This window comes from Ochotona princeps, chromosome X, assembly GCF_030435755.1.
Source record: "Ochotona princeps isolate mOchPri1 chromosome X, mOchPri1.hap1, whole genome shotgun sequence".
NCBI classification, from domain to species: domain Eukaryota; kingdom Metazoa; phylum Chordata; class Mammalia; order Lagomorpha; family Ochotonidae; genus Ochotona; species Ochotona princeps.
Window position 1 is genome coordinate 42,802,564 of NC_080865.1, and position 25,625 is coordinate 42,828,188.

The 25,625-nt window shown below is 44.3% G+C and overlaps 1 protein-coding gene and 1 long non-coding RNA gene across 2 annotated transcripts; both read left to right on the forward strand.

Moving 5' to 3' along the window:
* Nucleotides 1-499: 499 nt before the first annotated feature.
* LOC131478564 (uncharacterized protein CXorf49 homolog) lies at nucleotides 500-23,902 on the forward strand. Its single transcript, XM_058658795.1, has 4 exons — nucleotides 500-696; nucleotides 20,989-22,672; nucleotides 23,316-23,454; nucleotides 23,787-23,902. Exons 1-4 carry the CDS (start codon nucleotides 500-502, stop codon nucleotides 23,900-23,902), a joined length of 2,136 nt encoding a protein of 711 aa, XP_058514778.1.
* Nucleotides 23,903-23,976: 74 nt separating this feature from the next.
* On the forward strand, nucleotides 23,977-25,354 carry LOC131478497 (uncharacterized). Its single transcript, XR_009244501.1, has 3 exons — nucleotides 23,977-24,057; nucleotides 24,380-24,425; nucleotides 25,193-25,354. It is a non-coding gene; the product is annotated as an uncharacterized LOC131478497 (long non-coding RNA).
* The last annotated feature ends 271 nt before the right edge of the window (nucleotides 25,355-25,625 follow it).

Here is a 25,625-nt window from a genome sequence, read left to right on the forward strand (position 1 = left end):
GATTGAGAAGTCTGAGCTGTGGGAGATGCTGGGCCGAGAGGAGGGGGTGGGGAGGAAAGTTAGAGAAAGGGAATAAAGGCTGAAAAAGAAAGAGAGACAGCAGAAGGAATGAGCACACAAAGGCAGGGTGAGGCAGAGGGCCTACTCGCTTGGGCCCTTGGAATTGGCTCTATTTTGGGCCACTATCTTGTCAGGCCACAAGATGGAACTTCCTCATGATCCAAAATTTCTTCTAAGTGTTGGCTTGCTTAGACTGTCTGGGTTCCCAAGGGAGTGATGAGGCCATGCTGGGCTTCCCAAGTAGTGAAATAGAAGAGACTGAAGGGACGTGGCTGGATCCACAGGAATTGCTGCTTGTTTCTGCTGGAATAGAGCAAAAGGCTGTCCCCAGAACAAGCTTGGATGTATCTAGTGATTTCTTCTTCTAGACTTCCTTTCTCCTTATGTATGAGTGGCCTGAGGAAAATACACTACATCACCTTCATTATTAGAAGAAGCAATGGCGGCAGCACCAGCAGCAGTTTCTGTGTGGCTGTGCCTGCCCTCTCGTTTCCTGGACATCACGCTCTGCATTTTCATGGAGGAAGAGGGCCCAGCTTTCATACTGCCTTCTGTTCCACGGCCCAAGTCAGAACCTGGAGAGTGGATTTCAGCAGAGGACCTGTTATATGTGAACATTTCTCATTGCTGTGGGAAGTAGAGTATCTGGGGTTCTATGCTTCTACCGCTGTGCCACTTCCTGTAGCTCAACCTCCTCCCTTCATGTGAATGCTCACTTTGGTTGCATGACCCAAGGTTCATCAAAAGAATCAGACCCAGAAGGCATCCCGACCAGACCCTCCCTGCAGGTGTAACGATGCTCAAGCAATGTATCATCTCTTTCTTAAGCTGTTTCCACCTCAGATCAGGCTGCTCTGGGAGTACGCACATGCCAACAGGCTGCCCAAGTCTGCAGCAACTTCACATAGTTCTGGCCCTGAATGCCTCTACTGCTGGGGCCTGCTTCCAAGTGCATCCAAATTGAAGTTTTTTTAGTGGTACTGCCTTTGCATCTGGAAATCTGAGCACTTCCAGGGTTCCATCTCTCCATGAGTGGTAGTAGTAATCCTAGGCCCTTTCCAAATCCCCTTTTATAGTAGAGAGGAGCAGTCTGTGAACTTCTTAATCATGCTAAAATCCCCCTTACCAGGTAATTATATCAGTTTTGGTGTATATGAGCCTCATGGCACTGCTGTGAGACCTAACCGTCACCTTGGGCAGCAGCCTCACATTTTGCATCCACTCCAGTATGGTTGCATTAGTCCATGTTATTATTCTTCCATCTGCCACCCTCCAGTCCAAAACAGGCATTTTCACTTTCTGTATGAATGCTTCAGAACGATATCTTGAGTAAGTGAATGTCTTATGTTTCCTTGAGTCCTTATCAGGACACAAATTCCCAAGGTATGCATGTGAAATTGCTCCCCTCTATAAAATTTGGTTATCCGGGCTTATGATCTAGAACTCTTTCTGTAGCATTCTCCACTTCTGATGACACGGATGTCAGCTGTCTGCTCCATGAACAAGCCAGTTCTCCTTTGCAACTTCCTTTGTGTTTTTTGTTGTTCTTTCTTTCTTTCTTTTGCTTCCTAATCAGCTTCAGCATCAGAAGAGATAGGGCCAGTCCTTAAAGGGGTAACAGAAGTTTTGGTGGGGGAGGAGAGATGACTCAATAGCATCCACAGCACAGGGTACATGCCTTGCTTTCCTTAGGAAAGGAAGAGCTGCTCCACAACTCCAAGGTTTACCTGGGTGAGAGCCTGGGAAAAGAGTAGCTTCATAGACATCCATCCAGACACCCCCTTCCCTTCCAGTTTCCCAGGATTTGCCAACAGTGCTTCTACTTTCATTTGACAATTCTGTGCTGGGCAATGACCTAAAGTGACTGTGGCTTTCTACATCTCTTGCTTTCATACAAATGTGGTGTCAACAGATTGCAGCTGCCAATCAGATGGATACCCAAACTTGTCCTGCAGCAAAGGTTCTGTGCCATTCTCAGGCACAAGGCAGGAGCTATCTGTAGGATCCCTGCAATTGGTGCAGACTCAGTGGTGGACCAGGCGTTTGCCTGGCCATTTGGAGAATGAGTCACGGAATGAAAGATAACCCTTTCTGTTCTCTTTGTAACTCCGACTTTCAGTATAAGTAAATAAATCTCTCTAAAAAGTTTAAAAAAAAAAAAGCTTGTGGAGACTGGAGTTAAAATAATTTACATATGTGCAAAAAGTTTTTGAAATCCCATAGTTTTGCCATAGTATGAATTTTCCATGTACTTTTTGAAAAAAATTAGTTGAGGTATTTGGATCCTAGAATTATGAGAAAACAAATTTTAAATTCTGATCATGTTATTAACAGATTTGACAATAAAGATGCAATTTATTTGTTATTTATTTTAATTATTTCAAATTATTGTTTTATGATACAGTTCCATAGGCTCTGGGATTTCCTGTGCTCCTTTGCAAGTTCCCTCCTTCACACTGATTTCCCCTCTAGTATTACAATTGTGGTCCTTCATGAGCAGTCGTAAGTCCATCATGCTGTTATTGAAGTGTTTCTGGACATTGTAGGCATGGACAATGTCAGAGATTCCAGTATAAAGATGCAATTTAAAATGATGGCAATAACAAGAAAAGCTCCTTAAAACACTTAAGGCTTCATTTACAGTAATGTTTACCTATGAATGGTTTCTTTATTTCTGCTTCAAACCTATCCTTAAGTATGGTAGATAATTCAGAGTAGTTGGGTTTCTCAATAAAAGCTTCAGAGATGGAACAGTCATAGTAAATGTGGCTTCTCTTTAGGCAGGGACCTCAAGAATCATTTTTACTTCCTGTCATCAATTGATAAAATGAATAACCATCAACCATTTCCTTCTTGACCCTGTGAGTGCCACTCTGTGGAGAGCAAAAGACTACAAATAAAAACGACAAACTCACTGTGGGTTGCAGACTGACTTCAGAAAATTCTCCTAGCTTTGCTTCCCACAAGCAAGAATACCTCTAAGGGCTGCATATACCACCTGCAGATTGTCTGCCAATGGGGTGTCAAATAGGAGCCGTGGAAAAACCTCAGTGGTAGCATTATATGTTTGGTAGGAAAAACAGAGGAAGAAAAGTTGCCTCTGGGAAGCTTCATGAGTGGGGAGAAGGACAGTGTTGTTTCACCAGTGGGGCAAGTGAGAAACAGCCAATCAGAGTAAAAGTCATCACCACCACTGCCACCACCTATCTGGTCACAAATAATCCTCAGTCCTGTGGCAGATGGTAAAGAGGATAAACTCAGGGTGTGAAGTGCAGAGCCACTGCCACTCACTTGTGGTCCTACAGCCTTGGTGCCACTGCCCTCATCTGGTCACATGATAGTATGACAATCCAAACTCTTCAACTTTTAACTGATACATGCTGATTGCACACACTGATGGAGTCAAGTGTGATATTTCAGCGCAGGTATCCACTGTGTAATAAGATCAGAATTATTGCCATAAACATATCCTTGACCAAATCCATTATTTCTTTGTGCCTAGAAGATTCATAAGTCTCTATTCTAGGTGTTTTGTGTGATGTACTCCTGTTCACTATAATCTCCTTAACAGAAGGGCAGAATACCAGAATGTATCCGTCCTATCTCACTGTGTTCTGGGACCTGATAACAAGGACATGGAGGTGACAAGTCTTCTTCTGAGATATTGCAACCAAGCATAAATTCTAAGTGGCTTTTCAGCCCAAAATTAGCCATTAAATTCTAAATGTAAATACCCAAAGAGGGTATATTTATAAAAAGCTGATGTTACTGCTATAACTTGTCAGCACTCTTCCTAATATTTTAGTAAACTCTGTGAGTATTTGGAATAGAGCTATTTATAGAAACGAGATAACATTGTTAATTACAGTGGCACATGCTATAAATAAAGGAAATAATTTTAGCTAAGCTTCTGGTTATGAAATACTTTGTACTTATTGGGAGGTTATACTTATAGTAAAATGTGACACACATGAATGAAACACAAAAGCATATATGCACAGCTTAAGTAGTGATTGCCAAGTTCACCTTTACAGAGACACCATCCCTGTACCTGGGTCACCAAAGAACATCACCCACATCACCCACTGTTCCTTTAAAACCCTTCCTGATCCCAGTCACATTCCTACTTCAGGAGGAAACTGACATCCTTACTTTGTGATCATCATTTCCTTTTCCTTTTTGGGGGTTTATCCTAAATGTGAACCCTTAGCTGATGTGGGATGCTACTCTCTGCTGTTTATAGCTATATAAATGAAACGATTAAATATGTGCTGTTTCTTGCCCTTTCAATTAGATTTTATCTCTGTAAGATTTATGTATATTTTTCTGTATAGTGATACTGCCCACACTTTCATTGCTGTACTGGTAGCTCAGTGGATATGGTGCTGTTTATGATTCCAGACCAATGAATATACAGTATTGTGTTATTGTCATATTTGAAACTGGAGGGTTACAAAAACATTGTCCTCCCTGCACTTCATGAGATAAGTAAAGTTGTGTTGGCTTGGAGACATGGCAGGTTAAATTATACCTTTAAAAGAAGCAAAGATAAAAGAAAAATCAGGGAAAGAACCAACCACACAACAGAAAAGATTAAAGAATCAGAATTGTTATTTGGATAAAGAATGAAATTAGTGGGAATCAAGATGGCAGCATAGGGTGCAGACACATTTGGGATGATGGAGAATCATTAGACAGATTAAGCACAGAAAGCAAATTATAGGAAAAGATAGGGGTCAGGCAGTCAACAGGGAGGTACCTGGAGACCCCTTGGACAAAGGGAAGAGCCGGCAATGGCAGAGTAGTGTTACAGGGAACAGAAAACCCACTAGCCACCGGTGAGCAGCAATCTGGACTCCAGAAACAACCAGGGATCTGCTCTTGGAGCAGCCAGGTGAGAGCTTGGGTTTGCACAGGGAGCTCGGGAGGTGAAGGCAGGCTGGGACTGGCCAGTCCTGCCAAATAATTTGGCCCAGCAACAAACAGAGAGGGAGTGGTGGACTCCATGGGGTAAACGGGTGGTGGGATGGAGCTCATAGCACAGGGATCAGACGCCAGAGTGAGCATGTTTATGGTTGGTCATTCTAGGCTGATCCCATGGGGAGGAGAGCACCAGTTTCATGTCCTGCGGGATCTGTATGGTCTCTGGATCTGAAGGCCAACAGCCCTGGTTCTCTGGCAGCGCCCTGCTGGGCACCATCTTGTGTGTCTAGACAAGATCAGCACCTCTGACAAAACAGTTATTTGGAACAGCTTGTGTCTTCCTAATTTGGGACACTGATTGAACATAAAAACCAACCTGTAGAACTATAGGTAATACATATTAGAAACCTGCACTAAGGAGAAGAATTTGCCAAACAGGATTACAGTCTCAAAAGTTAAAAGAAGAGACAGCAGCACAATGAATGTTACTAAAGATTCTCCAGTAAAGGAGTAAAAGCCTCTACAACCCTCAGAGTTAACTAAGTGTCTGCAATGCCTGCGTCGCCACGTACCCCGAGCCGAGCAGAGGGGCTAGGGTTACAGACAACACACAAGACAACACAGGACAACACGCAGTGGGCCACTCTTGTACACAGAATGCCCAGTTTATTCCAGTATCCTGCATCTTTAATAGTCTGCTTAGTCCCTCCCAGTATTAGCCCAATGTTCAAGCAACACCTAAGCTCCCCTGAGGGCATCTTAACAAAAGGAAAGTAAGAAAGAGGGAACTTGCAGTCAAGCCAGGGGCTAAATGCATTAGGCCAAGATTTCCCACTGTGTTACCTCTAGAAACAAGCTAAGCTGTGGAGTTAACCCTTGGGAGATCGGGGCCCACAACTAAGGAAGACATTGAGAAAATGGGGACACAGTACTCAGAAAACTCATTTTCAAGTTTCTGACCAACAATGAGAAGCACTTAATACAGGCATTCAAAAAATTTAAGAAATATGTCACACAGAAAATGAATCAAATGAAAGCTGACATTTCAGAAGTTAAGAATGCAGTGGAGCAAATTAAAAGTACAGTGGAGAGTCTCAAAAATAGAATGAATGAATGAAGCAGAAGAAAGAATCTCAGAATTGGAAGATATTTCCTGTCACCAGGGGGAAACAAACAAAAAGCTGGAAGCAGAGTTGGGTCAAACTAAAAAATGTATCCAAGAATTAAAAGATATGATTAAAAGGCTCAACACAAGAATTATGGAAGTTGCAGAAGGCACAGAAAGAGAAACTGAAGTTAAAGGTGTATTCAATGAAATAATAAATGAAAACTTCCCTAATTTGGAGAAAGAATTAGAAAACAATATGCAGGAGGGTCACAGAAATCCCAACATAGTTAATCAAAAGCGAACTTCACCATGACACATGATAATTAAGCTCGTTTCAGTTGAACATAAGGAAAAAATCCTTAAATGCACATGAGAAAAATCAAGTAACCTCTAGAGGAATCCAAATCAAACTCACACCTGACCTCTCAGAGGAAACACTATAGGCCAGGAGAGAATGGAGTGACATAGTCCAGACTCTAAAAGGAAAAAATTTTCAGCGCAGAATAACGTATCCTACAAATCTCTCCTTTGTCTTTGAAAATGAAATCAAATTTTACCACAAGAAAAACTCCAAGAATTTGCCTTTTCTAAACCTCCCCTACAAATAATACTTAAAGATGTTCTTGTGAAAGAGAAAAGCAATAACAACTACCAAAACCAAAGGCAAATGTGGAGAGCATCCCACCAAAAAGGCCAACAGAAGACTCATTCAAGGAACAACCCATCGCTAAAATGACAGGACCAAACTGCCACTTATCCATATTAACATTGAATGTACATGGCTTAAACTCATTAATCAAATTCCACAGATTAGAGGACTGGATCCAAAAAAACCTGATCAATCTGCTGCTTACAGGAGACGCATCTCACCAACAAAGATCAGAGGAAACTGAAAGTGAAAGAATGGAAAAAATATTCCAAGTGAATGGAACAATGTGCAGGTGTCGCCATTCTTTTGTCAGATGATACAGACTTTGTTGTAACAACATTAACAGGGATGAGGAATGCCAAGGCTTCTAGCTGCGTGAAACAAACATTCATGGATTTAAAGGGAGAAACAGACTCCAATACAAACATAATGGGTGACCTTAATACCTCATTAACATCAAAGGACAGATCAAAAAGAGACACTCAGCAAAGAAACAATAGAACTCACCCAAACTCTGGAGCAAATGGACTCAATTGATATCTATGGAACCTTTCCTCATACAGATGGAGAATATACTTTTTCCATCAGTACATGGAAACTTCTCTGGAACTGCCCATGTTATAGGCCACAAAACAAGACTCAGCAAATTAAAAAATTATACCATGCATCTTCTCAGACTATCATGGAGTGAAGCTAGGGACCAAGAAGTCAAAACACCCAGGAAGACCTGCAAACACATGAAGACTGAATAATATGTTACTAAATAGGCAATGGGTTAGAGAGGAAATCAAAGGGGAAATGAAAAAATTGCTTGAAACAAATGAAGGCATCAACTCAACATATCAAAACTTATGGGATACAATCAAAGCATTGTTAAGAGGAAAGTTCATCTCAAGCAATGCTTATGTTAAGAAACTAGAAAAGCACCAAGTAAATGAGCTAACTTTACAGTTAAGGGAACTAGCAAAACAACAGCAAAGCAATCCCAAGATTAGTAGGACAAAAGAAATAATCAAATCAAGGGAGGAAATTAACTAAATAGGGACCACAAGAACTATACATAAAATCAATACTTCAAATAACTGGGTCTTTGAGAAAATCAGCAAAATAAACTTTCCACTAGCCCAACCAAACGAAAACAAGGAGGAAAAAGCTATGCATCAATAGAATCAGAGACGAGAAAGGAAATATAACAACAGATACCTCAGACAAACAGAGAACTATTAAGAACTATTACAAGCAACTATGTGCAAACAAATCAGAAGACCTAGAAGAAATGGACAGATTTTTGGACACATACAATCTACCAAAACTAAATCAAGAAGCAATTAATAAGCTAAACAGACCTATAACATGGACTGAGATTGAATTGGTAATTCAAGCTCTATCAAACAAGAAATGTCCTGGACCAGATGGCTTCACTGGTGAATTCCACCAAACCTTTCAAGTGGAACTTACTCCAATCATTCACACGCTTTTCCAAACAATAAGAAATGGAGTCAATCCTTCCAAGCTCTTTCTGTGGAGCCAATATCACCTTGATTCCAAAGGAGATAAACAACAGAAAAAGAGAACTACAGACAGATATCCTTGATTAACATAGACACAAAGATCCTCAATAAAATACTAACCAACAGGATCCAACTTCACATCAGGCAGATCATTCACCCGGACCAGGCAGGATTCATGCCAGGCATGCAGGGATGGTTCAACATTTGCAAACCAATAAATGTGATACATCACATCAACAAATTGATAAATAAAAACCATATGATCCTCTCAATAGCTGCAGAGAAGGCATTTGATAAAATACAATACTACTTCATGCTGCAAACCCTAAGCAAGATAGGCATAGAAGAAACATTCTACAACATAATCAAAGCAATTTGTGAAAAACCTAGGGTCAACATCATGCTAAATGGGGAACAATTGGAAGCTTTTCCACTAAAATCTGGAACTAGACAGGGATGTCCACTGTCATCATTAATCTTCAATATAGTATTGGAAGTCCTTGCCAGAGCTATTAGACAAGAAAAATGGATTAAGGGAATCCAAATTGGAAACGAGGATCTGAAATTATTTCTGTTTGCAGATGACATAATTCTCTACATCGGAGAACCAAAAGATTAAAGCAAGAGACTATTGGAATTCATAAGAGACTTTGGTTGGCAGGGTAGCAGGATACAAAATCAATGAACACAAATGAATGGCACTAGTGTTCACAAATGATTCCATGGCTGGGAAATAAATTGAACCCTTTTAGATAGTGGAGAGGAATCTTAAATACCTAGGAATTAAGCTAACTAAATACGTGGAAGACCTCTATGATGAAAATATAAAACTTTTAGGAAAGAAATAGAAGCAAATATTGAAAAACAGAGAAACTTATCATGTTCCTGGATTGGCAGGATCAACATCATCAAAATGTACATATTACCAAAAGTAATGTACAGATTCAATGCAATTCCAATAAAAATTCCAACAACATTCTTTTCACAAATAGAAAAGAAGATACAAAAGTTCATCTGGAAACACAAGAGACCACAAATAGGCAAAGCTATCCTGAAGAATAAAAATAAGACTGGAGGAATCACAATTCCTGACCTCAAGGCATACCATAAGAGCAGTGGTCACCAAAACAGTCTGATACTAGTACAGAATACAGAGAAGAAGATTGATGGAACAGAATAGAAACACCAGAAGGAAACCCACACATGCAGAGCCAACTAACTTCAACAAGAAAACTGAAAATAATTCAGGGAAAAAGCCTGGTCTATTCAAAAAATGCTGTTGGGACAACTGGATAGCAGCCGGCAAAATTAAGAAGCAAGACCCACACCTGTCACATTATACAAAAACCAGCTCTAAACAGTTCAAGGACCTAAATCTACACCCAAAAACCATCAAACTATTAAAGGAGAACATAGAAAGCACACTCCAAGATATAGGAACAGGGAAGGTCTTCTTAGAAAAAATACCAAAAGCAAAGGCAGTCAAAGACAAAATGAACAAATGAGACTACATCAAACTAAAAAGCTTCTGTACAGTAAAGGAAAGAATTAACAAAGTGAAGAAGCAACCAACAAAATTGGAGGAAAATTTTTGCATACTACACAAGTGATAGGGGACTAATATCCAGGATTTACACAGAACTTCAGAAACCCAGGAACAGTAAAACTAACAAGCAACAACAACAACAAAACAAAACCAAAAACAAAAACCCTGTGAAAAAATGGGCAAAGAAAATAAACAGAATTTTTTCCTAAGATAAGATTCAAATTGCTAACAGATATATGAAAAGACGCTCAGGTTGCCTAGCCATTAGGGAACTACAAATGAAAACCATGTTGAGTTACCATCTAACTCCAGTGAGGCCTGACCAAGAGGAGTGGCTAAAGAAACTGTGGTACCTCTACTTCATGCCACTAAAAAGAATGAAATTATACCATTTGCAAGTAGATGGTTCCAACTAGGGACCATCATGCTCAGTAAAATAAGTTAATCCCTAAAAGACAAATACCATATGTTCTCTCTAGTATAAGGAAACCATCATGCAAATTGCAATATATAGTGGTGGAGTAATAGAGACTACCATATCCTGATGTGAAGACACAATGCAGCATGCATCCCTACTTCCTAATTTAAGATGGATTCCCAATGAAAATGTTGAACATATCTAGACAATGGGATGATGGACTGTCTGACATTGCCTGTACCAGCAATGTTGGGGCACACTTAAATAACAGACTGATGGAATCATGATTCCTTATGAAGGACTATACTGTTGTAAAAATCGGGGGAAAATCAGTCAAGGGGTGGGAATGGTGGGGGGAATACCAGACTCTACAGGGTTGTACCATCAAATCCAAAATTTAAAATAAAAATAAAAAAACAATGAAATTGTTGGAACTATGATTAGATTGGTTTAGACAACAGAGAAGGGTACCAGTCAGGAAAAATGTACAAATCACCCCAAATGGTGCAGACATAAAGAAAAAAATGAGAAAATATTATGTAGAAACTGGATATTCATGCAGTGACTATGTAGTAAGAAAAAATGGATTGGTAATTAAATACAAGAGGAAGATGGTGCTTTTACAATGGACTTATATGGAACAGTGCACTAATTACAATATTAATTTCTTGTTTTTTCAGTTTATACTATTTATTTTTGATGATTTTTACATAGTTGGTCAGGGTGGAAAGGATCTAGGATTAGGGGAAAGTGGGTGAGACCATTGTTTCCATTTTTTTTCTTCCTCCTGTATCTTGGGGAAGGATGGAGACAAGCGGAGAAGACACTTCCAGCCTGCCAACCACCTCAGTACTCGGGGATGAGGAGCAGCCACCAGATCGCAACCCAGGGTCCCCAATGTGGAGCATACTCAGAGAGTTCTGCTTAAAAGATTTCGATAGTTCTGAAATGCTGTCGATCTTGCTGTTCCAAGAATGAGGAAATCCTTCCAAGGTCCAAACAACGTTAATTAAAAATCACCAATCTTGGAACAGCTTGAAATCTAGAATTTCCTGACAGCTCATCACTATGCAATATTTTCTCAGGGTGTATTTATTTATTTAAAACATAGAAAAAGAGAAAGAGAAAGAAAATATCTTCCATCATCTGGTTTATTTCCCCAAATGGTTGCAAGAGCCAGGACTTATCCAGGACAAAGCCAGACACCTAGATCTCCATCCTGGTTTTCCTCATGGGTGACAGGGACTCAAATACACTCAGGACTCTAACTGGTTGCTCTAATACGGATACTGGCATTTCAATCTGTGCCTTAATCTGTTGTACCATAAAGTTGGCCTGACTTGATGTATTATGATGATGAGTGGCTTGAGTTCCTTCAATATTATGGATTTTAACCCATCGTTACATGCATGGATTGAAAATATTTTCTTGCATTTTGAAGGTTGTCTTTTCATTCAGATTATTATTTCACTTGCTGTGCAAAAGCATTCTAATTTGATGAAACCTCATCTTTCTATTTTTGCTTCTTTTTCTTTTTTTAAATTGTGCTTTCTGTACTCTGATACAATTGTCATCCATTTCAATATCATGAAACATTTTCACTAAGCTTTCTTCTAGTAATTTAAAGTCTTACATTGGAGTTTTTAATCCATATTGAGTTGAACTGTGAATATGCTGAAAGACAGGTCAAGTTTCATTGCTGTGCATGTGGATAACCATTTCCCCCGAATTATTCATTTATTGAAAGGATTGTTCTTTATTTAAATATATGCTCTTAGTACTGTTGGCAAGGAACAGCTTTTAATTCTGGGGTCTCTATTTGGTTCCTCTGGCTTATCAGTTTGTTTCTGTGCCAATATAATACTGTCTGAACTACTGCAGCTTTTTATTAAATATCTTGTATAAAATGTATACATTTAAGTAGAGACACAAAGTTTTGTTTAACATTTGAAAACGTTTCTTATTTGTTCATTTATTTGAAAGGCAGAGATACAGAAACATCCAGATAGATGGATTTAGCATTCATCCACAGATTAGCTCTTCAAAATGCCCGCAGTAGCCAGCCCTGGGACAGCTCAAAGCTGGTATCAGAAAGCTCAGTTCATGTCTCGACATGGGCGGCTGGGACAACTGCTTGAGCCATCATGCAATACTGCCTCCCAGAGTCTGTATTAATAGAAAGCTGTAGTCAGCCTGAAAGCCAGGACTTGAACCTAAGCACTCTGATATGTGATGTCTTAATCCTGTCCCTGCTATATATATTCCATACTAAAGCCTAATTTAATTAATTTATTTTAAAGGTAAAATGAAAATAAAAGATTAGGAGAGACACACACACACACAGATGTCTGCGTGTTATGGCCTCCTCCCACCTATGCACTTACTGGCTCTTCCATGTGACACCTCCCACAGTGCATTGACCATGGTGGCTTAGAATCCTAATTGGAAAGGAGGATCCCTGTCCCTAGGGGATGTGAGATGGTAAGCAGAGATCATAGGAATTGTTTTGATCTAGATATGGATCCACCATTTCATTTGGGCCCAAGTTTCTAAGAGTCAGAGAAAGAATTAGCCAGGGTCAGGTCTGTATCCCAGGTAATAACTGCTGCCTTTTTGGTCTCTAAGGATGGACAGGTGGTTTCTGGTTGCCTCAAAGAGAACACAAAACCCAGCTTCCCAGCCTGAAAGTGAGTTGGAAAGGACCAGATTTGGTCCAACGTGAGGCAGCTTCACCCTCTGCTGGAGACAAGTTGCATCTGCTCTGCTCAGGGGTCCAATCCTCTCTCTGGGTTTGCTTTCCTTGTCTCCTAGTATCAGCCATGATTCCCAGACACCCACTGGGACTGTGATTTTTGGTTACACAGTAGCAGAACCACAGTCACAGCCAATTCTCAGAACAGCCACACGGCCGTGTAGGAATTAGCAGGAAAAGATCTGCTCTGCTAGCTGTCTTTTGGTTATGGTGTTTGGGCATTGCTACAAACAACCTCCACCCCACAAATCCCATTCGGAGGAGGAAATGATCTAAGGTTAGTCCTGTTGATATCCCATTTACTATGGGAGATCTGCATGGATAGACTGGGAAGCTTGGGGGCAAGTCACTGGTGAGTGTGGGGTCTCTGGATGTGGTATCTCTCTGACCTGCAGACGAAGGCTGCAGATGTCCCACAAATTGGCAGTCTTGGGTGTTGAGGTCCTCACTCACTGTTGAATCCTTCGTGATGCAAGCACTGCTAAAGTACCCTGTCCTGTGTTTTGGAAGCTAAAACAAAAATTTCTCAGACTTAGGCTAGGGTGTGAATGTCAGTTCGGATTATGTGTTTAGGGCCCGGGGTGAAGTGGGGAGTAGACAGGGAAATTGGTGGCTCCTCTCATCAGCTTTTTCTTTCTTGTCAGCTACAGACCAGGAGGTGGAACAGAGCCAGGGAAGATAATGGAGTATTGAGAAGCCCAAGCCCTGTGCAAGGCGGGCTTAGGGAGCACCTGGGATTGAGGAATCAGGAGCCTGGCAGACCCAGATAAGCTAAAACACTGTAGTCAGATATGTAAGAGGTCACCTAGAACATTCAAGATCAGATAGCAGTCCTGCCTTCCAGCTCAATCCCTATGCGGGGAAGAAGGCAGGCAATGCGCCTGAGAACCCTGCCTGATATGCACCAAGGAGCCTCTGAACTTTCCTCACCCAGAGGACTCCAATTTGACATCCTCAGGCTGGTGATCTCCGGAATAAGAGACAAAAAAGCAGAGTGATAAGGTTTGCTCTAGGGTAGGATAGTGTGAAGAGGGGAAGGAAGAGGGCAAGATGGGAGTACAAGAAGAGCTAAAGGATTGGAGGCAGAAAGACAGGGGAGGAGGAGGTGGGCTTATGCATTTTCAATCTTTGGAGCTGGGTCTCGTGACACATCCTCTGTTGGCTACAAGGTTGTTATTTCCTCCTGGCCCCAAATTGCTGCCCAGTGTGACCCTGTTTTGACTGTTTGTGTCTCTAAGGGAAACGGGAAGGTGTGCTGGGTTTCTCAAGCGGTCGAACAGCAGACGCTGGAGGGAAGGTGGTTGGTTCCACAAGAGTCCCTGTGGAGCAGGGACTCTGTGTCCCTGTGTCCCTGTGTCCCTGTGGAGCAAAGGCAGTTCCCAGAGAAACTTTGGAAACAATCTCTAAGGATTTCTTCTTCTGGATGGGCTTCCTCCTGGGAGTGGCCTGAGGTAGGCCCCAGGATCAGTAGCAAAAGAAGCTCCTTGGTGGCTGAGCCTGGCTCCTGCCTTCCTAGACACTACATTGTGCTGTTTTAGAGGAAAAGGGCCCTAGCTTGCCTTTCCATGGTCCAGATAAGACCCCAGGAATTAGAGGTCAGAGGAGTACCTGGCATGCCAGGAAGATTTCCTCTGCCATGGAAAGTTGTGTGACTGTGTCTCTCTGCCTGTTGCTTGGGGCTACTGCCCTTGTCCTGACCTTCTCCTTCAGTTGAATGCTCACCTTGATGGGCTGCATATTCCAGACCAGTCCTACTCCACAGGCTCCCTTTACATGAATGCTGACTTGAAAAAACACCAAAAAGAAGATTTATTTATCTTTTATTGGAAAGTCAGATATACGGAGAGGAGGAGAGACAGAAAGAAAGATCCTCCATTCGCTAGTTCACTCTCCAAGTGGCTGCAACGGCTGGAGCTGAGCCAATCCAAAGCCCAGGAGCCTCCTCTGGGTCTCCCATGTGGATGCAGGACCCCAAGGCCTTGGGCCCTCCTCAACTGCTTTCCCAGGCAACAAGCAGGGAGCAGGATGGGAAGTGGAGCTGCCGGGATTAGAACCAGTGCCCATATGGGATCCCGGCACGTTCAAGGTGAGGACTCTAACCACTAGGCTACTGTGCCAGGCCCTTGAATGCTGACTCTTACATGACACTTGACTCCAGAACCAATAACTTACACACAACTCAGGGAACTGGGATGCAGAAACCACAGCACCCTCACCACTGGTGTTCGGTGTGCCAGATTGGTCCTCACAACCCCAAAGTATCATGGCTCCCACCTGGACCATTTCCAGGTCAATCAGCACAGGTCCATTAGGTTTAGGTAGATGCATTGTCGGCAAAAGCTTTGAGTCTGGAAAAGACTGAGTGTGGCAGTATGGGTATCCCTGAAGGTGCTGGGTTCTCACGCCCTCACCTGGGAAAGATTCAGATCTGCAGGGCAGATCTTCCCTTGCAAGAGTTAGTATGTGCCCTGTGAATATCAATGAATCCTTGTTCCTTCACATTAAGGCCATAGCTGTGCCCCTTGGGGGCTGCCCCATAATCTTGCCAGTCATTGCTCTCCAATGCGAGGCTGCTGAATCTGTGAAAGGGTGACATACTAAGGCAGTTACAAAGAAGAGCTACCAGTCAGCTCTTCTGGAACATAGAGATGGATGAACACTTTTTAACAGAGGGGATATTTCGCATATGCCATGGGCTTTGAGTTCTGGTAAGAACTCAAGGACATGTCAGAAATTCACTGCCAGGGTGACCCTTAAGTGGACGTGTCTGCCTTGGACTGGCAGGTAGCAGAGGGATGAATGATAAGGTTGATTAATTCAACCACACTGGAAGAGACAGGAAATGTGAGATCAGTGCCCAGGCTGAGGGTTAGATCACACAGCATAGCAGGGGACACACACCATCCTGCTTCAAAGCTGTTGAAAGGGTTCTGGTGAGAAGGACCTCAACAAGAATGAGTTTGAAGATGCTTTCGTCAGCTGAAAATGGGCATTCAGAAAGGGATGTGACCCAGACATGGGGTGATGGGAAACGACAGGAAATAGGGTGGAGGTTGCTCTCACATAACAGATAACAGGAGACTGCGTTTTCCATAGAAACAAACAAGATCAGAGGGGCAAGCAAGGGTCTTGACCTACAGCATGCTCACTGCAGGAAGACTCAATTGTTTAATCATTTCCTGACCCCAAGACATTCATTGTGGTTCCATTCACCAAATAGGTTGAAGACTGCCCTGTAGGAAGGATCCAGAAACAATGCATTGAGGATGTATCATTACTACGCCAAAGTCTTCCCCTAAAGAGATTGACTGTCAAGCCCAGTAGTGTGACGTAGTGCGTTAAGCCACTGCCTGTGGTGCTGGCTTCTCAAATGGGCACCAGTTCAAGTCCAGGCTGTTCCACTTCTGATACGGCTCCCTGCTAATGCTCCTGGGAAAGCAGGAGCACATGATCCAAATTATTGGGTCCCTGCATCCATGTGGGAAACTCAGAAGAAGTTCCTGGATCTTGATTCCTGACTCATGGCTTTGTTCTGTCCCAGCCACAATTGTCTGGCGATTTGGAGAGTGAATCAAAGGATGGGAGGTTTCTCTCCCTTAGTCTCTCCCTTACTTTTTCTCTAACTCTGCACTTCAACTAAATAAAAGTAAATCATAGTAACTTTCAGTTATGTAGCGGACAGTAAACTGGGTATAAGAAAACATTAGATTTATAAAAAAGACTTATTTAGTTTTATTGGAAAGGCAGATCAGACTTGCTGAAAGAAGAAGAAATAGAGAAAGATCTTCCATCCTCTGGTTCACTCCCCAAGTGGCCGTAATGGCCAGAGCTGAGCTGATCCAAAGCCAGGAGCCAGGAGCTTCCTCTGGGTCTCCCACGTGCATGTGGGTCCCAAAGGTTTTGGGCTGTCCTTGACTGCGTTCCTTGGCCATAAGCAGGGAGCAGGCAGAACATGAACTGTTATCCATATGGCATTCTGATGCTTGCAGGGTGAGGATTTAGCCATTAACCCATTGTGCCAGCCCCAAAACATCAGATATTTCTAGGAGTACTGAGAATAGTGGCAGAGGAGATGTTGGTCCCAGCGACCCAAGGTGTCATGAGAGTGGAGCAGGAGTGCAAGTGTCAAAGCTGAGCCTCAGAGGCTCAGACAGAGCAGTGGACAGCATATCCAGGTGCACATGGAGGACATGGAAGTCTATCGGAGCCTGCAGAGGACGCCTGGTACCACAAGAGAGGACGGAAGACAGAACAAATCAATCAACTACCCCAGCCATGTGTTGGCAGTAAAAATCTGGGCAAACAAAGATTCTAAGGTGAACTATGTCAGCCAGTGGATTCTGGAGAGATTTCATTGTGCTTGGAGTGGCGAAGTTGGCAGCAATTCTGAACTGTTGAACTATCAAAACCACTTGAGCAGGACCCTCGGAGCAGGCCCCACATCGGGGACCTGGGATAGGTGGAAGACTGGGTAGGGCTTCTCCCTTTATCTCCCCCCTTACCCGAGATACAGAAAACAAAAATCAAGTGGAAACAGTAGTGTTACCCACTTTCCTGTAGCCCTTGACCCTTTTTGCCCTAATCAACTATGTGGAGATTATCAAAAAATTAGTTATTATAATTAAAGTATGTTAGACATAAAAAGAGAAACATGCAGACAATGATAGGGTGCAGAAGAGGGGAAACATTCTAGGCTTCTCTGTGTGGCAGAGGGAAGGAGGGGAATGGATACAGAGAAAAGTATAGCTTATGCTTCAACTAGCTGATTCAGTGATGCTTCTTATGTCTGGGGATCGGGGAGTGGAGGAAAGGAGATTTTACAATATATTTCCATGTTTCCTTCAGAATGTGTGAAAAACTTTGGAACGTTAAAGTCATCATAATGGGGTGGGGGTAATTTGAAGACACAAGCAAGGATAGTGGGGACCTGCTTGATGTGGATGATAGCAGATTGTTGAGGACCCAATCTACTCGGCCTTGCAACCTTCCCACTCCAGGAGAGCAGGCCTTTCAGGTTCACACCCAAGGAGCCAGGGTGTTACTGGTGTGAGAGGTTACTGGTTCTGAGAGGTTTCCAGCTTTGTTAGGTACAAACCTTTTTCTAACGTCTGTTGTCCTTGTCTATCATAGTGCAACCCACAGACCTAGGTTCTTGTTGTAGAGCCTGTTCTGGACTGTTGTTCAAACTGTTCTTCCCATCTTATGACGAGGTACTTAAGAATTCTGTTAGCTTAGATTGCTGGCTGGCCTGTTTTCTGTGCTCATCTGGGCATGTTGTTTATTCTTGCATGAGGGTCAGCAACATGTGCTCAAGGATCAGACCACATGTTTACATGATTTTTCTCTGAGGTCAGAGATCGAACACAGTGATCTAGTTGTGGAGGCCCTTTAAGAAATCTCAGCTGGGATATCTTCAGATTCCTCTCTTGTGTGTGCCAGTTGGTGTATACAGGTTCAGCCCATCCTCTGCACCAGCCAATGCCTGTACCACTGGGTGCAGTTGTCTGATCACTCCCATCCCTAGCCCTGGCTTTCTTAGGTACCAGGGGGTACTGTAGTCTAGTCGGAGTGACCCCAAAGTACTCCTACCTGGCCTACCCCAACCCTGGTTTTCACACATGCTGGTGGGTGCTATGTGCTAGTCTGGGTTGGCCTGCCCTTAGCACCAGTCCTCGTGTGCACTGTTAGGAGCTGTTGTCTAGTTGGGGGTAACTCCACACAAATCCCCACTATGCTTGCCCCCAGCCTTGGTTCTCACACACTCTGGAGGGTGCTGTGACCTAGCCCAGCCCACCCCCAGCCCCAACACTTATTGGTGGTTGCTGCTGCTAAGTCCAGCCTGGCCAGCTCTAAGCCCTAGCTCCCATGCATTTTGGCAAATGTTGTGTCCAAGCAGGGATATCCTGAAATACACCCCCTCCAAGAATGTGCCCAGCTCCAGTTCCTCCTGTGTTCTAGTAGGTACTGTGGTCCAGCCAAGCATGGCCTGCCCCAAAACCCTGGCACTTGGTGGCAGGTGCTGTGGGCCTAGCTTAGGCGAGCCCACTCTCAGCCCCAGTTCTTGCATGCATCAGCAGGTTCTGTGGCCTAGCCTAGACTGGCCAGCCTTCAGCCATGGCTCCCGTGTGTACTGTGGTGATTCACCTTAGCAGGGCATTCCCTAGGATCCCACATCTGGCTTTCTGCCCAGCCCTGGTTCTCATATGTGACAGCAGATTCACCTGTTCACTTTCTGATGGGAATGTAGAACCTTCCCAGGTATTTTACTTCACGATCATCCTGTACATTACAGCCACCAGCAATTCTGCATAATATGTCTCTCAGGAGTACAGAATCATTGCGAAATGGAAATTTCTTAGTTCTAAGATTCTTAACCTATAGCATTTGCTGTGGGAGCAGGAGATTGGCCTAGTAGTAAGATGACGTTTAGGATGCCCAGGGCCCATAAAGCAGTACCTGTTTTTCATACCCTGCTCTGGCTTCTGATTCCAGATTATGCTACTGTGAACTGTTTGAGGCAGTGGTTGAGTTCTTGCCAACCTGGTGGAATACCTGGATTGAATTCTCAGCTGCTGATCCCTGATGTAGAAGGCTTTCTGAAGGTGAGGCATCAAGTGGGAGATGTCTCTGAATATCCCTGTCTTTCCCTCTCCCACTTTCCTTTTCACCCCAGTCTCTCTCAAAATTTATTTATAAGTTTAAAAGGAGCACTGTATTAGGAGACAGACAGCCCGGTATTATTTTTGCTGCTGACACTGGCAAACTCAATGACTATGTGAAAGTACCTGAACCTCTCTGTGCCTGTTCTATTTCCTCCCTGTGAGAAAGCACGGATGGCAGGTACTTAAACCAAGAACTGACACCAGGGTAGTTTAACACAAGTTTATGCTACTTAGGTGCCAGGAATTAGTATTATACCTGAGGTGTAATCTGAATGTTGCAGATTCTAACAAATGGGTGCGTCTCATTTTTTAAGAAACATATTTCTAAAAGATTTGTTTACTTTATTCGAAAGGCGGATTCACAGAAAGGAGAGAAAGAGAGAAAGAGATCTTCCATCTGCTGGTTCACTTCCCAAATGACCACAATAGCCAGCTAGCATGTGAAAATTGAATTTTGATAAAAAGTTATTTTATTGATTTTACAAGGCAGAGTTACAGAGAAAGAGAGAGAGAGATCTTCCATTTGCTGGTTCACTCAGCAAATGACCACAATGTCCAGGCTGAAGCCAGGTGCCAGGAACTTCTTCCAAGTTTCCCACATAAGTGTAGGGGCCCAAGCACTTGGACCATCATCAACTTCTTTTCCAGGCACATTAAGAGAGAATTGGATTGAAAGTGGAGCAGTTGAGTTCAATCAGCTCCCATATATATTAGATTCCAGGGCTACAGACAGCAGCTTAATCTACTACACCACAACAAGGCTGCCCAAATTGATTTTTCAAAAAAGATTTATTTATTTTTATTGGAAAGGCAGATATACAAAGAGGAAGAAAGACAAAGAGGAAGGTTTGTCTGCTGGTTCACTCTCCAAGCAGCCGCAATGGCCAAAGTTGAGCTGATCCGAACGAAGCCAGGAGCCAGGGACCTCTTCCTGGTCTCTCACGCAGGTGCAGGGTCCTAAGGTTTTGGGGTGTCCTCGACTGCTTTCCCAGGCCACAGGCAGGGCGCTGGATGGGAAGTGGGGCCGCCGGGATTAGAACCGGGACCCTGAGCATGGGATCCTGGTGTATGCAAGGCGCGGACGTTAGCCGCAAGGCTACCACGCCGGACCCACCCAAATTGATTTTTAATTCCTATCTTTACAATTAGTGATGGAGAGCATCTCAGGATTGTCGTTTAACCAAAGAGATATCTGCCTTTATGAATTAAATCCGACTGGGCAGAAGTGGAAGTGATATAAAACTGGGTAATATGTAACCGGCTGGCCGACAAGCATCAGGGATCACAGCCGTGGGTCACTGCCTTCCTTTTCAAAACACGGTCCTGAGATATTGTAGTCATCCCCATCCCCATTCCCAGTTGTACAGTGGAGAAAGCAGAGGCTCCCAAATCTGGTTGTCCTTGCAGAGGAGGTGCTAGGACACCTGAATCGGGAAGTAGGAGGGGAGAGTCAGCGACACTTGTTTTACACCATCTGATTGGTTTGCGACCGCTCAGTCATGACTCAAACCTGGCTGCAAGGCCAGCACCCTCTTCCCTATTGGTTGGAACCTCGAGGGGGCAGTCCCAGAGGGTGGACGCTGATTGGCCAGCAGGTGACCAACGAGAAGTCCGTTTTGTGTCGTGGAATGTTCGAGGGAAGTCTCGCGTTCGTCGAGGTGGTAGTGGCAGTAACACGGCGTCGTCGTTCCTGACGCACGCCTCCCACCTCTACTTCCTTAAAGCTCGTGACCAGGTCGACCGTCTCCCCTTCGCGGGGTTGGTCCAGACCTGCGGGATGAGCTCCCACCGTAAGGCGTCTGATTTTAGGGGGGGAAACGACCCGAAGACCGAGGAGCCGGCTGGCCTTACAGACCCCCGAGCCCCATGGGCACAATCACTAGGAACTTATTTTGGCCAGGGGCAGGGTCAACGCCCGCGCCTGGCTGAGAGTGGGAGTGATGAAGGGCCTTCAAGACCCCAGGCCCGAAAGTGGCAGTGGGACCTGGAATCTAGGTCTGAGTCCCAGCTGGAGACGACTCAGGAGGGAACCGAGGTGCTTTGGGGCTGCCAGGCCAGGCCGAACACGCCCACCTCTGAGGGTCAGGGTGCTGTGGACCCAGTGGCACAGTTAGCTGAGGCGTGTGCGGCCATACTGTGTGTCAGTGCCGCACACAGATTCCAGAGCACAGAAAGTGGAGCTTCAGACAAGGCCTTCATTTGGTCGGGGGTGAAGGCAGGTTCCAGCAGTAGAGGCCCACTGGGCCGCAGCGATGAGGAGTCCCGGCAGGCCTGTGCTGCCGCTTGGCATAGGGGTGTCTGCACCAAACGCCAGTCCCATAGCCCTTGTGAGGGAAGAGGCGCCAAACGTCGCTTGATTTTTGACACTGATGGCCAGAGCGCCTGCGGGGAAACCCTGCCCCAGCCGCTTTCTGACTCCGAGTCCTCCGATGAGCTCATGGACACGAATCCTGTGAGGGTGAGCATTCATGAACAAGAAGACCAGGCAAAGGACAGCAGCTCTGAGGAACTGCCAGAGAGTCCCAGACGCTGCACTGCCCACAGCAAGGCAAAGGTCCCTCCCATTTCTGGCCCTGTCTTAACCTCTACTCTCCAGGGTCCCACTTGGACCACTGAAAGGCAGGCAGTAGGAGAGTTGGGGCCATTTTCCTCTAAGAAAATGAAGAGTGTGGTTTTAAGGGAGGGAGGGGAGAGCCCCACTCACCCAGAAGTTGCTGCTGCAGGGGGCCTACCTCGGGGCACTTTTAAGAGGAAGGCAGTCAAGGTGAAGGCATCCCTAGAGGATTCTCCTGAGGTTGTCCTGGGATCAGCCTTTGCTCCATGGGGGAGGGGACCATCAGAAGCCTCTGTGTATCCAGACACCTTTCCTAAAATCTCTGGTATTTCACTACTTGAGAAGCGCAGCCCATCTTCCTCATTCCCTTTGGCACCCGAGCAGTCCAAACTGGGTGACCTTGGGAAGCAATCTCCAGTCAGCAGAACGTCCCAGACAGTGGCTGCAGGAGATGGTGGACCAAACAGAGATCCAGACTCAAGGGCTGGAGTGAGTATAGCCCCCTCCTCTATCCTCCCCATCTTCTTCTACTCTTTGTCTTGCTCTCTTTGTTCCCTCTTCCTTTCCATTACTCTCCCCCTTCTTCCATCTATGATTCTCCACTGTGCTCGGGACATTGAACACTCTGCCCAGTATTATACCCAGGGATATAATTTGAGCCCAGTGTCATTAGGGTGCTGAACTGAGGTCTTTGTGGTGGGGACAACAGTTTAGAGGGTGTTTGGTGTCTCCAGGCAGTGTTCTTGACACTCTGCATTTTCTGTCTCCTTCTCAGGGACGAACTGAAATGGAAGCTGTAGCTGCTGTCTGGTTTTGAATAGTTTGAGAGGGCTCTTGCAAGTCAGGGTGCTAATCTGGGTGTGGGTTTTTCTTGTCATCTTGATTCCTCCTTCCTATGTACTTTCCGAGCCTGCGTCACAGGCTTATCTGTGCTTATCTGTTCTACACCTCTTCTCCATGCTTCAACTCTGCCTCTTTGCCTAGGGCTGAGTGGCAGAGAAAGAGCTGATGAAATGAGCCTAAATTCCGCTCCTTTATTCCTGTATTCACCTCACCCCAGCCCCTACTCTAACACACACACACACACACACACACACACACACTTCTAAGAACTTTTGTTTTTTTCTTTTAGCTTCCAACTAATAAGTCAGCGATACTTTGCTGGTACATGCATCATGCAGAATTCAAAAGAGGCCATCAAGATTTGGAAAACTCAGAGCCTTTGTCCCTGAGTCAGGACAGTGTCACACTCCAAGGCCCTCTACTGTCTGGTAAGTCTCGGTTGGAAATGATTGGAGGAGAGGGTTTTGGATGCACAGCTCTGGTTATGTCACTTCTGGAGACTCAGCACTGAACCCAGCTTCTCTCCCTGCCTACCACAGGTAGCTCTTCACAGGAAATTGGATCTCATCAAGGCTGCCCAGCCTTAGGTCATCTGATCAGCTCGGTGGGGGTTTCTGTTGGGGTGGTTTGTGGCAATGCGCCCAAACCAAAAACAGATTGTCAGTGGAATAGAGCATTTCTTGGTAACTCCTGCACAGACACATGGCTTCTTCTGGGATCTAGGTGTGGATGTAGTTGTGGCTTAGTGTGCTACCCACAGCTACAACCGTACGGAGCCAGAGTGACACACTGGCATATACTGCAGGACTTGGAGGGCTGGCCCAGAAGGGGTGGTGGATTGGGACCCCTTGGAAGAGTGGCTTCAACAGACAATGAGGCTGCCTCACAATGGACCCTACCAGGCCTTTTACATCTCATTTTCAAGCTTGGAAGTTGTATTTTGTGTTGTTTCAGGTGACCAGGAACCTCCTGTCCGTCTTTGCAGTCCAGAAAGGCAGCAGTTACCAGCTGAAATAAATACCTGTCCTCAGGTAATGAGGGCCCAAAGAAGATGGTGGGGGTCTGTGTTCAGATCAAATTGACTTCCATGTTTCCTGCTCGCTCTCTCACACAATAAGAGAGAGGTTACCTCCTTTGATTTTAGGATTCCAAACCAGTATGGCCACTGGGCTGTGGGAAGTGCTTAGATGCTAGGCTACAGAAGGTGTCAGGTATAAGAACCTGGGACATGGATGGTTAGGAAAAGCAGTAGGATGCCATAATATACTCACCATCTCTCTCTGTCTCTCTCTGTCTCTCTCTCTCTCTCTCTCTCTCTCTCTCTCTCTCTCTCTCTCTCATTTTCTGGGATAGTGTTCCATGTTACAGAAGGAAAAGGATGACCTTACAGGATAGCTAGGTATGATACATGCTTGGCTGGGACTGGGGTTGGAGCTGGGACTGGCGCAGAGATAGATGGGAGCATCTCCATACAGATGCTGGGCCATGGGGTTTGGGTGGGTTATAAGGGAGTGTGGCATCACTGGGCCTCCCATTCCTGTGGGTGGGGAGAGCCAAACAGGATTGGCCCTGGATCTTCATAAATATTTACAGCCAGGAGTGTACATGGGGGAGGGTATGTGTTGTCTGAGCTGCAGTTGCACTTTGCCAAAGAGTCCCAGAGACTCTTTGAGACTCTTTGACTCAAGGAGTTGAGGATGTTTAAAGCTGCTTTATTTGTTTTCTTGGAAACTCTGTTTGTTATTTCTCCTTTTTGATTGTTTGCTTTTTAATATGTTCTGAATGGTTCTGATATGACCAAATGTTTGAGAATTGCTGGTTCATTTTGTTCCTGTTTAGAAGATGTTCTCACATGTAATTCAGGTGATGGGTAGGTGGGTCTTTCTTAAGGTTGCTTGAATGGGGCTTTAGGGGTAACACAGTGGAAAGTTATGTGATTCCCATCTCCAGACCTGGGTCTCGGAGGGGTGGGTTTCCTTAGGCCAATGTCTTACGGGTTTTGCTGTGACTGTGTTTCAGCAGTGATTGGATCCTTCACTGAGAAGTTCCAGAGGATATGAAGTGAGTGTTAACACATTTCCTGCTACTTGCCACATCATGGCAGTTTAGGAGGGATGTGGATATACCCTGGTTTGGGTATCTCCATTCCTGGACTCTACTCCACAGGTGGATGTCAGGATCATTTATCAGACAGCTGTTATCTGTGAAGCCCAGGAGCTGTGGCCCAGCTGCATCTCTCCAGTTCCTCTCAGCCACTGCTTCCTCTATATTCTAGCTGCCATTTCTGACAGATTCTGTATTTAGTATATAAAGGAGATAAATGGAGATATAAATATATATATAGTGTATGTGTATATTCATGTTGAGGCCCAAACCGTCCTATAGTCCAACACATTATTCACTTGTGTGTGCTGATGTTCACATAAAATTATACTGCCAGTCACATAAAACTATAAAATTCTAGCAAATGCAATTGGGTAAAATATGCGATACTTATTAATGAGTTTTATGTGGTTTATATATTTAATGCTTATTATTATTTTAGAGAATATTCCTACATACGTAATAAACAGTTTACTCATACCTTTTACTTTGTCTT